Source organism: Hyla sarda, chromosome 7 (assembly GCF_029499605.1).
Source record: "Hyla sarda isolate aHylSar1 chromosome 7, aHylSar1.hap1, whole genome shotgun sequence".
NCBI classification, from domain to species: domain Eukaryota; kingdom Metazoa; phylum Chordata; class Amphibia; order Anura; family Hylidae; genus Hyla; species Hyla sarda.
In genome coordinates, this window is record NC_079195.1 from 36,882,114 (window position 1) to 36,906,864 (window position 24,751).

At 43.2% G+C, this 24,751-nt stretch overlaps 1 protein-coding gene across 1 annotated transcript; it reads left to right on the plus strand.

The window, feature by feature from the left end:
- Nucleotides 1-432: 432 nt before the first annotated feature.
- PGAM1 (phosphoglycerate mutase 1) lies at nucleotides 433-24,751 on the plus strand. The gene is made up of 4 exons (XM_056529659.1): nucleotides 433-658; nucleotides 7,525-7,799; nucleotides 9,448-9,628; nucleotides 21,711-24,751. The coding sequence occupies exons 1-4, from the start codon at nucleotides 520-522 to the stop codon at nucleotides 21,878-21,880; spliced, it is 765 nt and encodes a 254-aa protein (XP_056385634.1). The 5' UTR covers nucleotides 433-519; the 3' UTR covers nucleotides 21,881-24,751.

Sequence of the window (24,751 nt, forward strand, 5' to 3'; positions counted from 1 at the left end):
TGCTCAGCACCAACTACATCCCTGCCTGAAGGTCACGTCGCCTTGCTGCTGGTACGTGCTTTACGTGACCGACAGTCTGAAGACAACCAACGCCCTGAAGCGTAATGATGCCATTTCAGCCATCTTTCTGAAGGGAACTCGTCCTATTTTTTTTTTTGTCTCCTACGCTGATGTCATGAACTCACTACACGCCCATAGAATCCCTGTTAGATTTTCAATACATGAAGCCGTAAACACAACTATAATTCCATTTCTATCATCCCCATAATCGACTTTCCCAAAACAAATATGGCTGATGGAGCATACTGCCCGATCGTTCTCACGTCATTGTAACACTGGGCATATGCGGCTGCACTGACGCAGGCGCACTGACGCCTGTGAAGCGTGAACGTGCTCGAGAGGCTGTCAGGTGAGCGACCGACGTCACGATTGCCCCGCCCACCTCTGCCGGCTGCGACTACGCAGGCGCAGTCCCCAGCACTCAGGTCCGCAGTCTGACAGCAACGGAGAGGAGAAGACATGGCAGCTTATAAAATCGTCCTGATCCGCCACGGAGAGAGCACCTGGAACCAGGAGAACAGATTCTGCGGATGGTTTGATGCTGATCTGAGTGAGACAGGAGTGGAGGAGGCTAAGAGGGGCGGCCAGGCTCTGCACGGTAATGTCCCTTGAAGTGGGTGTGTGTGTGTGTATATATATATATATATATATATATATATATATATATATATATATAGTAGTGACATTTGAACATTTGTTGTTGTATTGTCATTAATAAAGTAATAAAGTATGTATGTGCAGGTTGCAGGTATATGTTGCACATAAAGGACCTTGTTGGAGCACTGTGTGTACCAGGTAGTCATGGCGCTCGATCTCCATCATAATACATTTAATAGAAGCCACTGCCATGGGCACAGAGGACAGTCGTGTAACGGTGCCACAATGCTCTATGGTGCTGTAATGAAACCTCTGCGTAGTATTGTGTTAGGTAATGAATGATGGAAGTCCCCTTTAAGACATTGCAATGGATGACATCAGATCGAGTCAGCAAACCATATCCAAGGTGGATGGGATGTACCTTCAGCTTATAATGGGTGGGGGGAACAGAAACTTAAGGTTGATGGCATATACCATCACCTTATAATCTGTGAGGGTCCCAGAGTAAATTGGGGATAAGATATACCATCACCTTTATATTGGCTGGGGGGGGGGGGTCACAAAGGATATCGGAGATGGAGTCACCTTCATAATCATTTAAGGTCCCAGAGAGAAAATCGTAGATGGATGGGATATACCATCACCTTATAACTGATTTGTAGATCTATGGGAAATCAGAGATGGATGGGATGTGCCATCATCTTCTAATCGGTGGGGGTGGTGTCCCTTAGGAAATCTCGGATGGGTTGTACCATCACCTTTATAATCTGCGGGGGGTCCCAGAGAAGGTTGGAGTTGCATGGCATCTGCCGTCACCTTATAAATTATGGAGATCTGAGATGAATGGGATATACCATAATTGGTGGGGGTCCTAGAGGAAATCGAAGATGAATGGGTTATCCTATCACCTTATAATCAGTGGGGGTCCTAGAGGAAATGGAAGATGAATGGGTTATCCTATCACCTTATAATCGGTGGGGGTCCTAGAGGAAATGGAAGATGAATGGGTTATCCTATCACCTTATAATTGGTGGGGGTCCTAGAGGAAATCGGAGAAGAATGGGTTATCCCATCACCTTAAAATCGGTGGGGGTCCTAGAGGAAATCGAAGATGAATGGGTTATCCATTCAACTTATAATCAATGGGGGTCCTAGAGGAAATCTGAGATGAATGGGGTATACCATCACCTTATAATCAATGGAGGCCCCATAGAAATTGTGAGATGGATGGGTTATCCCATCACCTTATAATCAATGGAGGCCCCATAGAAATTGTGAGATGGGTGGGTTATCCCATCACCTTAAAGCGGTTGGGGGTCACAGAGGACATCGAAGATGGATAGGATCTGCCATCACCCTATAATCTGTGGGGGTCACAGAGGAAATCCAAGATGGGTGGGATATACACATCCATTGTCAGATTCCCCTGACAACCTAATGGACGGGTTTTTAAGTATTTTGGATGGACGATCCACAGGATAGGTGCAGGTTGCAGACCACTGGGATAGGGGATAGCTAGCTGATTGGCTATACACAGAAGCCCCATAGAGAATGAATGGAACAGTGGCTGGGCCTGCAATGGGAGACAACTGACCTCTGTGCTTACGATCGGTGGGGGTCCCACCAATAAGTATCGTGGGGGACTCCGACCTCTGGCTAGTCACTAGATCAGTGTTTCCCAACCAGGCTGTCCCTAGCTATTGCAAAACTACAACTCCCAGCATGCCCGGACAGCCGAAGGCTGTCCGGGCATGCTGGGAGTTGTAGTTTTGCAACAACTAGATGCACCTTGGTTGGGGAAACACCGATCTATCCCATGCAGGGGCGGCTTCACATTCATAGTACTCATCTGTGGGCTGTATCTTACTCATTTCCGGGAGGTAAATGGACGTTATTACGTAACAAGCCTCCTGTTTCTTTCCTCCACGCGGTGAAGTCGTGAAATGTTCCGTTCTCTGCATGATGGGGGGTTGAGGGGAATGATTCATTGGCTTTCCTGGCATCGCTCCTTCTGGCGGCCTGGGAATGATTCATCGAGTCCCATACGGGTGCAGGAGGATCCTGGAGATCTTGCAGAGCAGTAATGTGGGAATAAAAACCCGGGACGGATGATTAATATTGATTAGATTGATTGTAAGTATTGTCAGGACTGATCAGGGAGCCGCAGGAAATCCATACATTGTAGCACATTTATTCGAATAGTTTGTTGCCCATGGCGACCGATCACTGCAACTGTCATTTCTTTCAAAATGACTATAAGAAATAAAAGCTGCGCTGTGACTGGTTGCCATGGGCAACAGTGGCAGTTTGTTTTTTCCGTTTTTGATAAAACCAGTGTTTCCCAAGCAGTGTGCCCCCAGCTGTTGCAAAACTGCAACTCCCAGCATGACCGGACAGCCTGGATCTCGGGGATAAATGCAGGCCCCGGATTGGAACCGTCATCTATGCTAGATGGGAAACATGGTTTAGCTAGTTGTTAAAGGGGTACTCCGGTGTTGGGGGGGGGGGGGGAATATATAGCTAATAAGTAGAGATGAGCAAACTTACAGTAAATTCGATTCGTCACAAACTTCTCGGCTCGGCAGTTGATGACTTTTACTGCTTAAATTAGTTCAGCTTTCCGGTGCACCGGTGGGCTGGAAAAGGTGGATACAGTCCTAGGAAAGAGTCTCCTAGGATTGTATCCACCTTTTCCAGCCAACGGGAGCACCTGAAAGCGGAACTAATTTATGCAGGAAAAGTCATCAACTGCCGAGCCGAGAAGTTTGTGACGAATAGAATTTACTGTAAGTTCGCTCATCTCTACTTAGTACTGGAAGGGTAAAGATTTTTTAATAGAAGTAATTTACAAATCTGTAACTTTCTGGCACCAGTTCATTTAAAAAATAATAAAATTTTATATATATCTCCATTGGCTGTCTGGGCATGCTGGGAGTTGTAGTTTTGCAACAGCTGGAAGCACACTGGTTGGGAAACAGTGATCTATACAAGTTGTCACCCAGCTTTCCTAAGCTTCTGAATAACAAATATGTCACATTACGTAGCTATGAAATTTCACACTGCCATTTTTGCAAGTAATCTTGAAATGGTTTTCATCAAGAGGACAATTCTATTAATAACACATCTGGGCTACGGCTTATTCCCCCCAGTGTGGCGACAGCACAGATAAGAGCGGTCACCGAACAGCTGCTCTTAACCCTTTAAGGACTCAGCCCATTTTGGCCTTAAGGACTCAGACAATTTAATTTTTACGTTTTCATTTTTTCCTCCTCGCCTTCTAAAAATCATAACTCTTTTATATTTTCATCCACAGACTAGTATGGGGGCTTGTTTTTTGCGCGACCAGTTGTCCTTTGTAATGACATAACTCATTATATCATAAAATGTATGGCGCAACCAAAAAACACTATTTTTGTGGGGAAATTAAAATGAAAAACGCAATTTTGCTAATTTTGGAAGGTTTTGTTTTCACGCCGTACAATTTATGGTAAAAGTGATGTGTGCTCTTTATTCTGAGGGTCAATACGATTAAAATGATACCCATTATTACATACTTTTATATTATTGTTGCGCTTAAAAAAAATCACAAACTTTTTAACCAAATTAGTACGTTTATAATCCCTTTATTTTGATGACCTCTAACTTTTTTATTTTTCCGTATAAGCGGCAGTATGAGGCCTCATTTTTTGCGCCATGATCTGTAATTTTTTTTGATACCACATTTGCATATAAAAAACTTTTAATACATTTTTTATAATTTTTTTTAAAATAAAATGTATTAAAAAAGTAGGAATTTTGGACTTTTTTTTATTTTTTTTCGTTCACGCCGTTCACCGTACGGGATCATTAACATTTTATTTTAATAGTTCGGACATTTACGCACGCGGCGATACCAAATATGTCTATAAAAAATGTTTTTTACGCTTTTTGGGGGTAAAATAGGAAAAAACGGACGTTTTACTTTTTTATTGGGGGAGGGGATTTTTCACTTTTTTTTACTTTTACTTTTACATTTTTTAACATTTTTTTTTACACTTGAATAGTCCCCATAGGGGACTATTCATAGCAATACCATGATTGCTAATACTGATCTGTTCTATGTATAGGACATAGAACAGATCAGTATTATCGGTCATCTCCTGCTCTGGTCTGCTCGATCACAGACCAGAGCAGGAGAGGCCGGGAGCCGCACGGAGGAAGGAGAGGGGACCTCCGTGCGGCGTTATGAATGATCGATCCGATCGTTCATTTAAATGGCGAACTGCCGCAGATGCCGGGATCTGTATTGATCCCGGCACCTGAGGGGTTAATGGCGGACGCCCGCGAGATCGCGGGCGTCGGCCATTGCCGGCGGGTCCCTGGCTGCGATTAGCAGCCGGGATCAGCCGCGCATGACACGGGCATCGCTCCGATGCCCGCGGTTATGCTTAGGACGTAAATGTACGTCCTGGTGCGTTAAGTACCACCTCACCAGGACGTACATTTACATCCTGCGTCCTTAAGGGGTTAAAATAGCGCGCAGCACCAGCTCTGCTGCATCCCTGCTGTATCCCCGCTGTGCTATCCCTGCTCCTGTGCTCTCCGGTCTGGGGAGCTTTGACCTTTGTCTTGTTTTCTGTTCTGTACAAGTAAAAAAAATAAAAATAAAAATAAAAAAACCTCTTCCAGGGATGAATGTAAGCGAACCTGAAATACACTGGGGCAACGATCTTGTGTCAAAGGTCAACTGCAGAATTTACACGCGTAGTTTTAGTCATTTTGACCTTGTACAAGCAAATCCCTAAAGCGCTATGTAAAATGGGCAGAATGACGTGTTGGATTACAGTATTCCCAAATCCTTTGTTCCTGTAGGATCCTGTTTCCCCAACCTGTAGCTGTCCTGGACAGGGGCAGGTTATGGCTGCGTTCACACGGCCGTCTAGACCCGGCCCGTTCTTCTCTGGTCAAAAATAAAAACGGACTTAAAAAAAACTGACAATAACGGATGAAAACGGATGTTATCCATTTTTATCCGTTTGGATCCATTATTGTTCCGTTAATAAACCACCAAAAAAAAAAAAAAAAAAAAAAAAATATATATATATATATATATATATTTTTTTTTTTTGTTCTGAAGTTCTTTTGCTCAGAAGTAAAAACGGATCAAAAGACACATTCTAACGGATTACAATAAAGGCTCATCCGTTTTCCATAGACTTTAATGTTAAATTTACTGTATCCGTTTTTTTTTTCTTCTTTTTTTTTTGTTTTTTTTTTAACGGAAGAAAAAAATACCGCATGGGCCTTTTTTTTTCTGCCGTCAAAAAAAATGGAAATGAGTGCAGACGAGTACAAACGGATGTAAACGGATTGTAAAAAAAAATTCCCATTGATATGAATGGGATTTTTTTTTATAAAACCGTTTTTTAATCGGAACTGAAACTGGGACAGACGGCCATGTGAACGCACCCTAAGGGAACAATGCTGTAGCGGATAAACATCTGCTCTGGCATTGGCTTATTTCCCTATGAAATTACAAACCCCCCCCGCAATCTCCCTGCTGCACCCGGCGGTCGTTTAGAGCCTTGGGTTCTGCACCGGAGACCCGAGGCGTCACGGCTGCGCCCCGCTCTTGACGTCACGGCCACGCCCCTTCAATGCAAGTCTATGGGAGGGGGCGTGACTGCCATCACGCCCCCTCCTATAGACTTGCATTGAGGGGGGCGTGGCCGTGACGTCACGAGCCTCCTCCACGCATCATCAATCATCCTTCACGGAGCGGGACCCCTACGATCAGACATCTTATCCCCTATCCTTTGGATAGGGGATAAGATGTCTAGGGGCAGAGTACCCCTTTAAGAACATGGAGGTCAATAATGGCCACTTATGGAAGCTCTAGGCAGTCGCCCATTCTGGCAGGCGTGACACCCTACACCCTAATTGTTGTGCGGATTCAATATAGCAAATTCTAGTCCTAGCTCAGTGATCCGCTCCTTTTTACTGTCATCGCTGCTTCTCGCAAGGCTGGAAATGATGAAACAAGAGCAATTGGGGTTTCCCATTTGGCGCATGGCCTCCTCTAGTGCACAAAGCTTTATGCTTCATTCCCCAACCTGTGTCACTACAACTCTCATCATGCCCTGACAGCCTTGACATGACCTTTTGCAATGCAAATAGAAGAAAGGCCTTTCCTTACCTTTTCATTCAGATTAAAATGAATTTAGGAATGGCTTTAGCATGATGGTGGTTTGAATATTTATTGTGTAATATTGTAATGTCTGATACTTGTCATATCCCCAAAATTGTAAAGTGCTGCAGAATCTGTTGGTGCTATATAAATAAAATATAATATAATAATAATATAATTATTATTATTAATAATAATAATAATATTAAGTATTATATTATTATTATTATTATTATTATTATTATTATTAGAAATAAGGAAATAAAAGATAAATATAATAATAATAATTTTATTTATTATATTTATCTTTTATTTCATCTTTATTTCATTATTTATTATGACAACGATAAAATATTAATAATAAAATTATTATTTTATTTTTATTAATAGAAACAATAATGAAATAGTAAAGATAAAATAATAATTATAATCTATTTAGCTTTTATTTTTATTATAATGAAATGATAGAGAAAATAATAATAATACAAATTATTTATTATTAATAGAAATAATAATGGTAGAATAATAAAATAATAATTATGATTTATTATATTATTTTATCTTTATTATTTCTTTATTATTTTATTATTGTTATTAATAATAATATTGAAGGTGTTGTCCACCATTGGACGTTACCCTTACGTGGCGAACACTGAGATCTAAGTTGCCGTTGTAGTAACTTGTTTTCATTGTTATTACAGATGCCGGCTATCAGTTTGATATCTGCTACACCTCCGTGCTGAAGAGAGCCATCCGTACCTTGTGGCTGGCACTGGATGGCACCGACCAGATGTGGGTGAAGGTGGTGAGGACCTGGAGACTGAACGAGAGGCACTATGGCGGGCTGACCGGGCTGAACAAAGCAGAGACGGCCGCCAAACATGGAGAGGAGCAGGTGAAGATCTGGAGGCGGTCGTACGATATCCCTCCACCCCCCATGGAAGGCGAGCATGATTATTATAGCATCATAAGCAAGGTAAGGCCGAATGCTTTTGTTCCTTATGTCATTGTTTGCTTACCAGGATGCCTCAAGCTGTTAAAAAACTACAATTCCCAGCATGCCTGGACAGCCGAAGGCTGTCCGGGCATGCTGGGAGTTGTAGTTTTGCAACCCCTGGATGAAGCGGTGGAATTCCTGCTAAGCCACCACTTAAAGAGGTACTCCGGTGGAAAACATTTTTTTTTTTTACATCAACTGGTGTCAGAATGTTAAACAGATTTGTAAATTACTTCTATGTAAAAAAAAAAAAAAAAAAAAAAATCTTAATCCTTCCAGTACTTATCAGCTGCAGTATACTACAGAGGAAGTTGTGTAGCTCTTTTCTGTCTGACCACAAAGCTCTCTGCTGACACCTCTGTCCGTGTCAGGAACTGTCCAGAGCAGGAGAAAATCCCCCTAGCAAACCTCTCCTGCTCTGGACAGTTCCTGACATGGACTGAGGTGTCAGCATGGAGCACTGTTGTCAAAATGGAAAGAACTACATAACTTCCTCTGGAGCATACAGCAGCTGATAAGTACTGGAAGGATTAAGATTTTTAACAGATTCCCCACACCTCAAGGCAATCAGGTTTTGAAGTTCAGTATTTCGTTATTTTTCCGGTGGGTTTTTAAATACAACTGTCGGGTCTTCAGGAAAAACGTCGGGAACACGCCCCTAATTATGCAAACCACGCCCCTTTAGTCAGGTTAAAAAAAAAAATACTCAGAGTAATTAGAAAACGGTCAGGTTTTTACCAGTAAAATGTGTTGCACAATGGTCCTTATTTACTAATAGGGGGAGATTTATCAAAACCTGTGCAGAGGAAAAGTTGCCCAGTTGCCCATGGCAACCAATCAGATCGCTGCTTTCATTTCTCACAGGCCTTCATAAAAATGAAAGAAGCGATCTGATTGGTTGCTATGGGCAACTGGGCAAGTTTTCCTCTGCAAAGGTTTTGATAAATCTCCCCCATAGTGTCGTGTAGGTTTCTTTGTGGGTTTTAATTCCCTACAATTTATTTTCCACAGTATTTACTAAGATTTCCCTACATTTTCCACTTTTCCACTTGCTTTTTTTTTTTTACACATGTTCTGATCCGTCAGGTTTTCCTCGGCTCAAATCCACCACATTTTCTGTGGAAACCTTAGTAAATATGTTTTTTTTTTTTTTTTTTTTTTTTTTTTTTTTTTTGCGACCATGTCGGGGACACGCCCCTTTTCTGTGAACACATCCCCCTTTCCCCGGAGGCCCCGCCCATTTTTCATTTTTTTTTTTTGCAAAATGGAGAGTCAAAACATGTCGGGTTTGCAATAGTAAATGAGGGCCAATGTGTTGCAGAGGACGTGCGACGCAAATTGTCGCATAACCCGATAAAGAGTCGGGATCATGTTAGTAAATCAGGGCCGGTTTGTCTCCGGCTGTTGCAAAACTACAACTCCCAGCATGCCCGGACAGCCAAAGGCTGTCCGGGCATGCTGGGAGATGTAGTTTTGCAACAGCTGGAGGCACCGTGATTTAAAAACAGTTATAAATATCATACAGCTTGCTCTTCCTCAGTCTCTCGTTCCGGTTATTGATGTTTTGCGCAGTTCCTGCTCTCTCCAGTGAATGGCTCATTGATTTTTCTCTTCCTTCTAACCTCAGGATCGTCGCTATGCTGACCTGACGGAAGATCAACTACCAAGCTGCGAGAGTCTGAAGGACACCATTGCCAGAGCCCTGCCATTCTGGAATGATGAGATTGTCCCAATGATCAAGGAGGGGAAGAGAGTCCTGATTGTAGCTCACGGAAACAGCCTTAGGGGGATTGTCAAGCACCTTGAAGGTACGGGTCTAACCCTACTGAACTGCACCATCAGGCGTCACAAAGACCCATGGATATAGAAGTAGTTGTCCTAGCTAGACAACCACTTTATCAACTCATTCTCTACACCAGTGGTCTCCAACCTGCGGACCTCCAGATGTTGGCAAACTACAACTCCCAGCATGCCCGGACAGCCAACGGCTGTCCGGGCATGCTGGGAGTTGTAGTTTAGCAACAGCTGGAGGCACCTTGGTTGGGAAACACTGCTTTAGGGAGAGGATAAAACAAAAGCTGCATCTCCTGTATGGACTTTCCCCGGGAACAGTGCGTCACAACCCCAGCACGAAGTGGGGGGCCACCACACCTCCTTCATATATCTACATAGCCCTGTAAGGATGCAGCCCATTTTGACCTTAAAGGGGTATTCCAGGAAAAAACATTTTTTTATTTTTTATATATTAACTGGCTCCAGAATGTTAAACCGATCTGTAAATTACTTCTATTAAAAAATCTTAATCCTTTCAGTACTTATGAGCTTCTCAAGTTAAGGTTGTTCTTGTCTGTCTAAGTGCTCTCTGATGACACATGTCTCGGGAACCGCCCAGGTTAGAAGAGGTTTGCTATGGGGATTTGCTTCTCAACTGGGCGGTTCCCGAGACACGTGTCATCAGAGAGGACTTAGACAGAAAAGAACAACCTTAACTTCAGAAGCTCATAAGTACTGAAAGGATTAAGATTTTTTAATAGAAGTAATTTACAAATCTGTTTCACTTTCTGGAGCCAGTTGATAGATAGATAGATAGATAGATAGATATATATAAAGTTTTTTCCTGGATAACCCCTTTTAAGGACGCAGCAGTTTTTTTGCAAATCTGACCTCTGTTACCAACATGATTCTGTCCGGGCATGCTGGGAGTTTTAGTTCTGTAACATCTGGAGGTCCGCAGGATGAAGACCACTGCTCTACACCATTGTTACCCAACCAGGGTGCCTCCAGCTGTTGCAAAACTACAACTCCCAGCCTAGTAAAAGGCTTAAATAGCCATCGAGGGTTAGTTCAGAAAAGAACAACCTTAACTTCAGAAGCTTATAAGTACTGAAAGGATTACTTATAAGCTTCTGAAGTTAAGGTTGTTCTTTTCTGAACTAACCCTCGATGGCTATTTAAGCCTTTTACTAGGCTGGGAGTTGTAGTTTTGCAACAGCTGGAGGCACCCTGGTTGGGTAACAATGGTGTAGAGCAGTGGTCTTCATCCTGCGGACCTCCAGATGTTGCAGAACTAAAACTCCCAGCATGCCCGGACAGAATCATGTTGGTAACAGAGGTCAGATTTGCAAAAAAACTGCTGCGTCCTTATCCCCTTAAGGACGCAGGACGTAAATGTACGTCCTGGTGAGGTGGTACTTAACGCACCAGGACGTACATTTACGTCCTAAGCGTAACCGCGGGCATCGGAGCGATGCCCGTGTCATGCGCGGCTGATCCCGGCTGCTGATCGCAGCCAGGGACCCGCCGGCAATGGCCGACGCCCGCGATCTCGCGGGCGTCTGCCATTAACCCCTCAGGTGCCGGGATCAATACAGATCCCGGCATCTGCGGGAGTTCGCGATTAAAATGAACGATCGGATCGCCCGCAGCGCTGCTGCGGGGATCCGATCATTCATAACGCCGCACGGAGGTCCCCTCACCTTCCTCCGTGCGGCTCCCGGCGTCTCCTGCTCTGGTCTGTGATCGAGCAGACCAGAGCAGGAGATGACCGATAATACTGATCTGTTCTATGTCCTATACATAGAACAGATCAGTATTAGCAATCATGGTATTGCTATGAATAGTCCCCTATGGGGACTATTCAAGTGTAAAAAAAAATGTAAAAGTAAAAGTAAAAAAAAAAGTGAAAAATCCCCTCCCCCAATAAAAAAGTAAAACGTCCGTTTTTTCCTATTTTACCCCCAAAAAGCGTAAAAAACATTTTTTATAGACATATTTGGTATCGCCGCGTGCGTAAATGTCCGAACTATTAAAATAAAATGTTAATGATCCCGTACGGTGAACGGCGTGAACGAAAAAAAATTAAAAAAGTCCAAAATTCCTACTTTTTTAATACATTTTATTAAAAAAAAAATTATAAAAAATGTATTAAAAGTTTTTTATATACAAATGTGGTATCAAAAAAAAGTACAGATCATGGCGCAAAAAATGAGCCCCCATACCGCCGCTTATACGGAAAAATAAAAAAGTTATAGGTCATCAAAATAAAGGGATTATAAACGTACTAATTTGGTTAAAAAGTTTGTGATTTTTTTTTTAAGCGCAACAATAATATAAAAGTATATAATAATGGGTATCATTTTAATTGTATTGACCCTCAGAATAAAGAACACATGTCATTTTTACCAGAAATTGTACGGCGTGAAAACAAAACCTTCCAAAATTAGCAAAATTGCGTTTTTCGTTTTAATTTCCCCACAAAAATAGTGTTTTTTGGTTGCGCCATACATTTTATGATATAATGAGTGATGTCATTACAAAGGACAACTGGTCGCGCAAAAAACAAGCCCTCATACTAGTCTGTGGATGAAAATATAAAAGAGTTATGATTTTTAGAAGGCGAGGAGGAAAAAATGAAAACTTAAAAATTAAATTGTCTGAGTCCTTAAGGCCAAAATGGGCTGAGTCCTTAAGGGGTTAAAAGGGGTTATCCAGGAAAAAACTTTTTTTATATATATATATATATATATATATCTCTATCTATCTATCTATCTATCTATCTATCAACTGGCTCCAGAAAGTGAAACAGATTTGTAAATTACTTCTATTAAAAAATCTTAATCCTTTCAGTACTTATGAGCTTCTGAAGTTAAGGTTGTTCTTTTCTGTCTAAGTCCTCTCTGATGACACGTGTCTCGGGAACCGCCCAGTTGAGAAGCAAATCCCCATAGCAAACCTCTTCTAAACTGGGCGGTTCCCGAGACATGTGTCATCAGAGAGCACTTAGACAGACAAGAACAACCTTAACTTGAGAAGCTCATAAGTACTGAAAGGATTAAGATTTTTTAATAGAAGTAATTTACAAATCTGTTTAACTTTCTGGAGCCAGTTGATGTATATAAAAACGTTTATTCCTGGAATACCCCTTTAAAGACGCAGCAGTTTTTTGCAAATCTGACCTCTGTTGCCAACTTGATTTTGTCCGGGCATGCTGGGAGTTGTAGTTCTGCAACATCTGGAGGTCCGCAGGATGAAGACCACTGCTCTACACCATTGTTCCCCAACCAGGGTGCCTCCAGCTGTTGCAAAACTACAACTCCCAGCCTAGTGAAAGGCTTAAATAGCCGTCGAGGGTTAGTTCACACGTACATAATCCACTTGCCGAATTTACAATCAATGAGTAGCAACATAATCTGGCAGTGCATTATGTACGTGTAAATGTTCAGTGGTCCCTCAAATTACAATATTAAAAGGGTACTCCGGTGGAAAAACTATTTTTTTATTTTTATTTTAAATGAACTGGTGCCAGAAAGTTATACATATTTGTAAATTACTTCTATTAAAAAAATCTTTATCCTTCCAGTACTTACCAGCGGCTGTACACTACAGAGAAAGTTGTTTTCTCTTTGAATTTTCTTTGTCTGACCACAGTGCTCCCTGCTGACATCTCTGTCCGTGTCAGGAACTGTCCAGAGCAGGAGCAAATCCCCGTAGCAAACCTCTCCTGCTCTGGACAGTTCCTAAAATGGACAGAGGTGTCAGCAGGGAGCACTGTGGTCAGACAGAAAATAAATTCAAAAAGAAAAGAACTGTAGTATACAGCAGCTGATAAGTACTGGAAGGATTTTGATTTTTTTTAAAAGAAGTCATTTACAAATCTGTTCAACTTTCTGGCACCAGTTGATTTAAAATACTGTATTTATCGGCGTATTACATGCATTTTTTTAGGCTAAAATTTTTAGCCTAAAGTCTATCTTCGTGTTATACGCCGATAAGCCGCTGCAGTTCAATGATTTAAAGCGGGCGCTTTAAATCAATGACCTGCAGCGGCTTTTGCAGGTCCAGAGACCTCCCGTCACTGCCCGATTCTCTGCCCCTGCCTATCCTGGGCTCCAGAGACTGCCGGCGCCGCTGCCCCATTGCCTCCCCCATCCCTGTTTTTTCTGACCCCGCAGAAGCCCCCAGGAAAGGCAGGGGAGAGAGGCCGTCGCTTCCCGTTTCTCTCCCACTGCCTTTCCTGGGGTCTAGAGCCCTGCTGCCCCCGCCACTTCTCTCCCCCTGGCTATCGGCGCCGCTGCCCCATTGCCTCCCCCATCCCCGGTTTTATAATTGCGCCGTTGCTATGCACTGCGCAATGACGAGTGACATCGCGTTGAAGACGACACTTGTCATTGCACCTCGTAGCGCATAGCAACGACAACAGGTAATTATTAAACCGGGAAATGGGGGAGGTAATGGGGCAGCGGCGCCGATAGCCAGGGGGAGAGAAGTGGCGGGGGCAGCACGGCTCTAGACCCCAGGAAAGGCAGGGGGAGAGAAGCGGGCAGCGACGGCCTCTCTCCCCCTGCCTTTCCTGGGGGCTTTTGTGGGGTCAGAAACAGTGTATCGGGGTATACACGCGCGCACACACATACCCTCATTTTACCAAGGATATTTGTGTAAAAAATTTTTTACCCAAATATCCTTGGTGAAATGAGGGTGTGTGTTATAGGCCGGTGGGTGGTATACCCCGATACATACGGTAAACTGTTTTCCACCGGAGTACCCCTCTAATTGGTTAAGTCCTGACCATTGTATGTTGGGACCATAACTCTGTGGCAACCTGGTAATTGGTTCAAAAGCCCCAAAATGTCATCCAAAAATAGGAAATGTAAGGATTAAAGAAAAATAAGTAGATAACTAATACAGATAAAGCAAATCCTTCCATATAAAAGTAATAAAGATCTGCTGGGAGCTGTAATCACTGTCTATGTAGAGGACAGGAGCTTCTTCAGGGTCCTGTACAGTACACAGTGTCCTAAAAAAGTAACATGGAGCCGCCCCCACCTGGTGTCCAAAGGAGCAGCTAACCCTGGCCCAGGTAAATAGTAGTACAGAACATGTAATACCTCCCTGTACTGTAGGGGGCGCTACGAGACAGCCAGTCAGTGGTTTCAAGTTACAATGGTCCAGAAAAGACCATATATATTGTAACTTGAGGCCATTTTATGTTGAGGGATCACTGTACTCTTTAAGTGTTAATATAATGTAACATAGCACCATTGTTCTGCAACAGCTGGAGGCACCCTGGTTTGGAAACACTGTTCTACACTATAAGGCTATGTTGATACAGCAGAAAATTTCTGGAACGTCAACAAGGGTGGATGATCCGCAAATTAGCATGTTCTGCCGGCGCTAGGACCGCTCAGAAATGGGCCGTCTCCATAGACAGCAATGCATTTCCATATGGAACAGTGCAAAAAACAAACGTGTTCACTGTTTCTGCAGACACCGAAAGCTGGATGTCAGCGGCAAATGTTTATGCCATCGAAATTCTGCTGTGTGCACGGTGCAGCTCCCAATGAAATCCATTTCCATGGAATTCTGTGGGAAAACAGTGTTCCCCAGCATGTGGCCCTCCAGCTGTTGCAAAACTACAACTCCTATTTTCTGTTGTCGGGATAAGTCTGCATTCACATCTCGTTTTTGCATTACGGTTCCCGTATCCGGTTTCAGTGAAAAAAAAAAAACATATGGAACCGTATTGCAGATATGTATAGACAGTTCATAGAAAACCGTATGGCAACCGTAGCATCCGGTTGTGTACATTTTGCATCATTTACGGTTTTATCCGATTATTTTATTTTTATTTTTTCCCGTACACAAAACCGTAGTCTACTAAGGTTTTATGTCCGGGTGAAAAAACTGATAAAACCTGTATACATTTTATTTTTTATTTTATTTTTTTAAATGGCCTATGGGAACAAGAAGAACTTTATTTAATTAAGGACAAACATAAAACCGTATCCGTTTTTTTTTTTTCTTCCAAAAAACGTATTAGACCGTATGCAACCTGACATCCGTTTTCAAACCGTATATAGTTTAAAACCGTACAGAGGTGTATATACTGTTGTATAGGGTTCGGTCCGGTTTTGAGACATACCGTATATACTCGAGTATAGGCCGAGTTTTTCAGCACGATTTTTCGTGCTGAAAACACCCCCTCGGCTTATACTCGAGTGAACTCCCCCACCCGCAGTGGTCTTCAACCTGCGGACCTCCAGAGGTTTCAAAACTACAACTCCCAGCAAGCCCGGGCAGCCATCGGCTGTCCGGGCTTGCTGGGAGTTGTAGTTTTGAAACCTCCGGAGGTCCGCAGGTTGAAGACCACTGCGGCCTTCAACATCATCCAGCCCCCTCTCACCCCCTTTAGTTCTGAGTACTCACCTCCGCTCGGCGCTGGTCCGGTCCTGCAGGACTGTCCGGTGAGGAGGTGGTCCGGTGGGATAGTGTTCCGGGCTGCTATCTTCACCGGGGAGGCCTCTTCTAAGCGCTTCGGGCCCGGCCTCAGAATAGTCACGTTGCCGTGACAACGACGCAGAGGTGCGTTCATTGCCAACGTAATTCTGCGTCATTGTCAAGGCAACGCCTCTATTCCGGGCCGGAAGCGCGGAGAAGAGGCGCCCCCGGTGAAGATAGCAGCCCGGACCACCTCCTCACCGGACCACCTCCTCACCGGACAGCCCTGCAGGACCGGACCAGCGCCGAGCGGAGGTGAGTACTCAGAACTAAAGGGGGGTGAGAGGGGGCTGGATGATGTTGAAGGCCGCAGTGGTCTTCAACCTGCGGACCTCCGGAGGTTTCAAAACTACAACTCCCAGCAAGCCCGGACAGCCGATGGCTGCCCGGGCTTGCTGGGAGTTGTAGTTTTGAAACCTCTGGAGGTCCGCAGGTTGAAGACCACTGAGGGCGAATGATGAGAAGAGGATGATGAAGGGGGGGTGTGGGGATGATGAAGGGGGGTGGGGATGATGAAGGGGGGGGTGTGGGATGATAAGGGGATGATGAAGGGGGGATGTGTGGGATGATAAGGGGATGATGAAGGGGGGATGTGTGGGATGATAAGAGGATGATGAAGGGGGGATGTGTGGGATGATGACAAGGGGATGATGATGAGGATGTTAATGACGGGTCTGGATGATGACAGGGGGGGATGAGGTATTTCCCACCCTAGGCTTATACTCGAGTCAATAACTTTTCCTGGGATTTTGGGTTGAAATTAGGGGTCTCGGCTTATACTCGGGTCGGCTTATACTCGAGTATATACGGTACATTTTTTTTTTTTTTTTTTTTTACAAAAAACCTGATACGGGAACCGTATAGCCAAAACGAGATGTGAACCCACCCTTGGGCTGGGTTCACACTACGTTTTGTCCCATACGGGAGCGCATACGGCAGGGGGGAGCTAAAAGCTCGCGCTCCCGTATGTGACCTTATGCGCTTCCGTATGTCATTCATTTCAATGAGCCGACCGGAGTGAAACGTTCGGTCCGGTCGGCTCATTTTTGCGCCGTATGCGCTTTTACAACCGGACCTAAAACCGTGGTTGACCACAGTTTAAGGTCCGGTTGTAAAAGCGCATGCGGCGCAAAAATGAGCCGACCGGACCGAACGTTTCACTCCGGTCGGCTCATTGAAATGAATGACATATGGGAGCGCATACGGTGACATACGGGAGCGCGAGGTTTTAGCTCCCCCCTGCCATATGCGCTCCCGTATGGGACAAAACGTAGTGTGAACCCACCCTTAGACAGGATTTGTAGTTTTGCCCTAGGTTAGGGTTGAGCACTGCAGATCCACCCTGTACCATGAGGGATGCCATCAGTGTCTGCGGTGGGAAACCCCATTTGACCGGTCTTGCCAGTTGCCGACCTTTTGCCGACCTTTTGCCGACCTTTTGCCTTTGATGCAGGATCTTTCAGTGAACATCAAACGCAGAGACGCGGCGTCGGTTGTTTCAGGCAAATCCACCAAACTGCTTAGCTCAGCACTTTCACAAGACTGGCGCTTAGCAGTAAATATGGCTGACTAAGACATATAGCTTTGAGTGGTGTTTTCTTTACCGTTCTTTCAGCTGCCTGCACATATGGAAACCGGATAATGGATTGAAGCATGTTAAAGGGTTACTCCACAGCTCAGCACATGGAACAAAGTGTTCCGAATGCTGGAGCCGGCAGCTCGTGATGTCATAGCCCTGCCCCCTCGTGATGTCACACCCCGCCCCCTCAATGCAAGTCTATGGGACTCCCATAGACTTGCATTGAGGGGATGGGGCGTGACATCATGAGGGGGCGGGGCTATGACGTCACGAGCTCCCGACTCCAGAATTCGGAACACTTTGTTCCATGTGCTGAGCTGTGGAGTAACCCTTTAAACGCTGGTGAAAAAATAGCAACTCTTTCCCTTTTGCAGCTATTCTTTATAGAGTCTTTACTAAACCATGAAGAATTTCTGCAATCTCAAATGTAGTATGGCGGGGTCCGAAAGTGGTTCTAGCTGCTACCTGTTAACTGTACAGGAGGCCATACTAGATCTCTACTGTAGATCACTTTCTATACTGTGCCCACGACCACTAAAAGGAATGATGAAAGTTACTGACCTAGAGCTACAATTTGTTTTATATTCCAGAGCTGTACTCACTATTCTGCTGGTGAAGTCACTGTGTACATACATTACATTACTTATCCTGTACTGATCCTGAGTTATATCCTGTATTATACTCCAGAGCTGTACTCACTATTCTGCTGGTGAAGTCACTGTGTACATACATTACATTACTTATCCTGTACTGATCCTGAGTTATATCCTGTATTATACTCCAGAGCTGTACTCACTATTCTGCTGGTGAGGTCACTGTGTACATACATTACATTACTTATCCTGTACTGATCCTGAGTTATATTCTGTATTATACTCCAGAGCTTTACTCACTATTCTGCTGGTGAGGTCACTGTGTACATACATTACTTATCCTGTACTGATCCTGAGTTATATCCTGTATTATACTCCAGAGCTGTACTCACTATTCTGCTGGTGAGGTCACTGTGTACATACATTACATTACTTATCCTGTACTGATCCTGAGTTATATCCTGTATTATACTCCAGAGCTGTACTCACTATTCTGCTGGTGAAGTCACTGTGTACATACATTACATTACTTATCTTGTACTGATCCTGAGTTATATCCTGTATTATACTCCAGAGCTGTACTCACTATTCTGCTGGTGAAGTCACTGTGTACATACATTACATTACTTATCCTGTACTGATCCTGAGTTATATCCTGTATTATACTCCAGAGCTGTACTCACTATTCTGCTGGTGAGGTCACTGTGTACATACATTACATTACTTATCCTGTACTGATCCTGAGTTATATTCTGTATTATACTCCAGAGCTGTACTCACTATTCTGCTGGTGAGGTCACTGTGTACATACATTACTTATCCTGTACTGATCCTGAGTTATATCCTGTATTATACTCCAGAGCTGTACTCACTATTCTGCTGGTGAAGTCACTGTGTACATACATTACATTACTTATCTTGTACTGATCCTGAGTTATATCCTGTATTATACTCCAGAGCTGTACTCACTATTCTGCTGGTGAAGTCACTGTGTACATACATTACATTACTTATCCTGTACTGATCCTTAGTTATATCCTGTATTATACTCCAGAGCTGTACTCACTATTCTGCTGGTGAGGTCACTGTGTACATACATTACATTACTTATCCTGTACTGATCCTGAGTTATATTCTGTATTATACTCCAGAGCTGTACTCACTATTCTGCTGGTGAGGTCACTGTGTACATACATTACTTATCCTGTACTGATCCTGAGTTATATCCTGTATTATACTCCAGAGCTGTACTCACTATTCTGCTGGTGAAGTCACTGTGTACATACATTACATTACTTATCTTGTACTGATCCTGAGTTATATCCTGTATTATACTCCAGAGCTGTACTCACTATTCTGCTGGTGAAGTCACTGTGTACATACATTACATTACTTATCCTGTACTGATCCTGAGTTATATCCTGTATTATACTCCAGAGCTGTACTCACTATTCTGCTGGTGAAGTCACTGTGTACATACATTACATTACTTATCCTGTACTGATCCTGAGTTATATCCTGTATTATACTCCAGAGCTGTACTCACTATTCTGCTGGTGAGGTCACTGTGTACATACATTACATTACTTATCCTGTACTGATCCTGAGTTATATCCTGTATTATACTCCAGAGCTGCACTCACTATTCTGCTGGTGGAGTCACTGTGTACATACATTACATTACTTATCCTGTACTGATCCGGAGTTATATCCTGTATTATACTCCAGAGCTGTACTCACTATTCTGCTGGTGAGGTCACTGTGTACATACATTACATTACTTATCCTGTACTGATCCTGAGTTATATCCTGTATTATACTCCAGAGCTGCACTCACTATTCTGCTGGTGGAGTCACTGTGTACATACATTACATTACTTATCCTGTACTGATCCGGAGTTATATCCTGTATTATACTCCAGAGCTGCACTCACTATTCTGCTGGTGGAGTCACTGTGTACATACATTACATTACTTATCCTGTACTGATCCGGAGTTATATCCTGTATTATACCCCAGAGCTGTACTCACTATTCTGCTGGTGAGGTCACTGTGTACATACATTACATTACTTATCCTGTACTGATCCTGAGTTATATCCTGTATTATACTCCAGAGCTGTACTCACTATTCTGCTGGTGGGGTCACTGTATACATACATTACATTACTTATACTGTACTGATCCCGAGTTGTATCCTGTATTATACTCCAGAGCTGTACTCACTATTCTGCTGGTGAGGTCACTGTGTACACACATTACATTACTTATCCTGTACTGATCCTGAGTTATATCCTGTATTATATTCCAGAGCTGTACTCACTATTCTGCTGGTGAGGTCACTGTGTACATACATTACATTACTTATCCTGTACTGATCCTGAGTTATATCCTGTATTATACCCCAGAGCTGCACTCACTATTCTGCTGGTGGAGTCACTGTGTACATTACTAATATTTTACTAATACTAAATTAGTGTATGTTATACTCCAGAGCAGCACTCACAGTTCTGCTGGTGGAGTCACTGTGTACATACATTACATTACTTATCCTGTACTGATCCGGAGTTATATCCTGTATTATACCCCAGAGCTGTACTCACTATTCTGCTGGTGAGGTCACTGTGTACATACATTACATTACTTATCCTGTACTGATCCTGAGTTATATCCTGTATTATACTCCAGAGCTGTACTCACTATTCTGCTGGTGGGGTCACTGTATACATACATTACATTACTTATACTGTACTGATCCCGAGTTGTATCCTGTATTATACTCCAGAGCTGTACTCACTATTCTGCTGGTGAGGTCACTGTGTACACACATTACATTACTTATCCTGTACTGATCCTGAGTTATATCCTGTATTATATTCCAGAGCTGTACTCACTATTCTGCTGGTGAGGTCACTGTGTACATACATTACATTACTTATCCTGTACTGATCCTGAGTTATATCCTGTATTATACCCCAGAGCTGCACTCACTATTCTGCTGGTGGAGTCACTGTGTACATTACTAATATTTTACTAATACTAAATTAGTGTATGTTATACTCCAGAGCAGCACTCACAGTTCTGCAGGTTTTTAGGGCTATAATCTTGCTTCTTCTCGTGCACTACATCCTAGGATGGTATTTCCCAACCAGGTTGCCTCCACCTGTTGCAAAACTACTACTCCCAGCATGCCCGGACAGCCAACGGCTGTCCGGGCATGCTGGGAGTTGTAGTTTTGCAACAGCTGGAGGCACCCTGGTTGGGAAACACCATCCTAGGAAGTGCAGACTTTACACCAGACACTGTTCCATGTTATGACCTAAGAGAAATTGTCCCTATCCATGTGTCTGTGGACAAACTCGGTAACCGTTTCAGTTTCAACTCAAACTGCTGCATTCATTCACTTTTTATTCCTTCTGTTTCTTCTTCTTCTCTCCCCATACAGGCATGTCTGAGGAAGCCATCATGGAACTGAACCTCCCCACCGGCATCCCTATTGTGTACGAGCTCGACAAGAACCTGAAGCCCATCAAACCCATGCAGTTTCTAGGAGACGAAGAAACGGTGCGCAAAGCCATGGAGGCCGTGGCCGCTCAAGGGAAAGCCAAGAAGTAATTCGTCTGTCCCGGAAGAACCGGCATCATCCATCACTATTTTCTTTTTTAGTTTACTTCTAAAGCCGACACTTGACAGCTAGGGATTCTAAAAATACAGCTGTATGTGGGATGGCGCACCCCTAGCCCAACCGTTCACATGTCTCCCGCACCTGCGCAGCTGGAGCTGACTTTAGCGTGTTACTCTTCAGTGCATTTCATTCCACGTCCTCCACGATAGATTAGTTATTTGTATAGTCAGACTGAAGTGTCACCGCATGGCGGCCTGTAGTCACACATCACGGGAGGCGTTGTCCGTTCTTGTAGTCTTCTGTTTACGGTTAATCAGGGCTCCTCCCGTATAGGTCCTGCTGGATGTTTTGTCCAAGTTAACGTCACTTTATTCCATTTCCAATGCACTTCTCATATTCCTTTTTTTTGAAGCCATTACTGTTCATAGTCCAGTTTGCGTTTAACGTAATACAAAATATGCAAGCGCCTTGAGACAAAATTCGTAAGTGCGTTTCCGCCTTTGTCGTCTCAGCCTCTGATTTGATGAAAGGCAAGAGTTTAAAGGGGTACTCCAGTGAAAAACAATTCTTTTCATATCAACAAGCTGAAGAAAGTTAAACAGATTTGTAAATGACTTCTATTTAAACATCTTAATCCTTCCAGTACTTATCAGCTGCTGTATGCTCCACAGGTAGTCCTTTTTCTTTTTGAATTTCCTCTGCTGATACCTCTGTCCATTTAAGGAACTGTTCAGAGTAGGAGCAAATCCTCAAACCTATCCTGCTATGGCCAGTTCCTAAAATGGACAGAGTTGTCAGCAGAGAGCACTGTGGTCAGACAGAAAGGAAAGAACTTCCTGTGCAACATATAGCAGCTGATAAGTACTGGAAGGATTAAGATTTTTAAATAGAAGTTATTTACAAATCTGTTTATTTTTTTTAAATCGACTGGTGACAGAAAGTTAATGTTTTCCAGAAGAGTACCCTTTTAATCCTTCCAGTACTTATCAGCTGCTGAAGTTGAGTTGTTCTTTTCAGTCTGACAACAGTGCCCTCAGCTGACACCTCTGTCTGTCTCAAACTGTCCAGAGTAGGAGCAAATCCCCATAGCAAACCTCTCCTGCTCTGGACAGTTCCTGAGACAGTCAGAGGTGTCAGCAGAGAGCACTGTTGTCAGACAGAAAAGAACAACTTAACTTCAGAAGCTGATAAGTACTGAAAGGATTAAGATATTTTTTAAAGTAATTTACAAATCTGTTTAACTTTCTGCAGCCCGTTAATATGAAAATAATTGTTTTTCACTGGAGTACCCCTTTAACAATAACCACCCTAAAATTAAGAAATCCTTTCAAAATACAAGCCCTTGAGTCACCCCCAACTGTTCATTATTGTGCTTAAAGGGGTTATCCAGTTTTTCTTTCAAAAACAGTGCGTCGCCCGTCCTTTGGTCTTGTGCATTAATGCAACTTGGCTCATTTCACTTCGATGGCTGTGAGCTGCAATACCACACACAACTTGAGGACAGGTGGGGTGCTGTTTTTGGGGAAAAAATATTCACCATAGCAAGATTTGTCCAGCTCACCCCACAGCTCCCGACGATTTACTCTGCTCAGACAAAGCCCAATCCCGGCCCAGATTCAATTTGTCAATGAAAAGGATGTCCGGGCTAGTGTGAATAATAAATGGTAGCCTTCATTTACCTTTGTTTAAAATCACAGAAAAGCACTTGGGAATGGGATTATGCCAGACGGGTTTCTGATGTAATCACAACGTCCTTCTTCATAGGTGAGGAAGTTGTGATTGTTAGAAACGCGCTGGGCATAGTCTTATTTCTAAGCGCTCTGCTGTGATTTTAAACTATCTTTTAGGATTCATACCGGCCTGGACATTCTCTTCGTCCATAAGATTTATTTTTTTTGGGAGGAATTCCACTTTTTTTATTTTTTTTTTTATTCTGCATAATCTCTTTTTAAAGGAGTCATCCAGGACTAGAGATGAGCTATAACTACTATAGTGTTTCCTAACCAGTGTGCCCCCGGCTGTTGCAAAACTACAATTCCCAGCATGCCCGGACAGCCGAAGGCTGTCCGGGCATGCTGGGAGTTGTAGTTTTGCCACAGCTGGAGGCACCCTGTTTGGGAAACTGATTTGGGAATGTCATTTTAACGGTTTTTAGTCAAGATGTATATTGTAACACATTTCCCAGCTTTCCCAAACTCCTGAATAACAAAACCGCCTATTATTGCAGCGATGCATCCCTAGCTCCAGTGTTCCTACATAAGTAGACAGGCTTGACATTCAGAACTCTAGAAAAGCTGAGTGAAAATGCGCTGGAATATCAGGCCAAGACTCAAGGAAGCAGTAAATTTAAAGGGTTATCCAGGATTAGTAAGAGAGCAGATTTATTATTATAATTTTTTTAAACAGCGCCACCCCTGTCCTGAGGTTGTGTGTGGTATTGCAGCTCAATTGTAATAAAGTAAATGGAGCCAAGCTGTAATACCACAAACAACCCGGAGACTGGTGTGGCGCTGTTTCTGGAAGAAATTAGCTCTGTTTTCGGTATTCCTGGAAACTCCTTTGAGGTTGAAACGTTGAGTACATTTGGTCAGTTTGGCTTTGTGCAGCTCTATAAGGACCAATACTGCAGCTATTATCGGACACATGGCCTGTATTTTTAGTTCCTGTGAGCACCCCCTCTCTTAAGTCACTGTATTAGCGATAAAGTACATCACTATACTGTGGATATGTATTGTGCATTGTACCTCTGCTTCCTGACTGTGCATATTGTGGCGGCCAGGTCTTAGCACTTGTTCTATGGTGGTTACTTTTCCTAAAGTAGAGATGTCCATTATTATCACAATAAAGGAGTGATGTGCAAA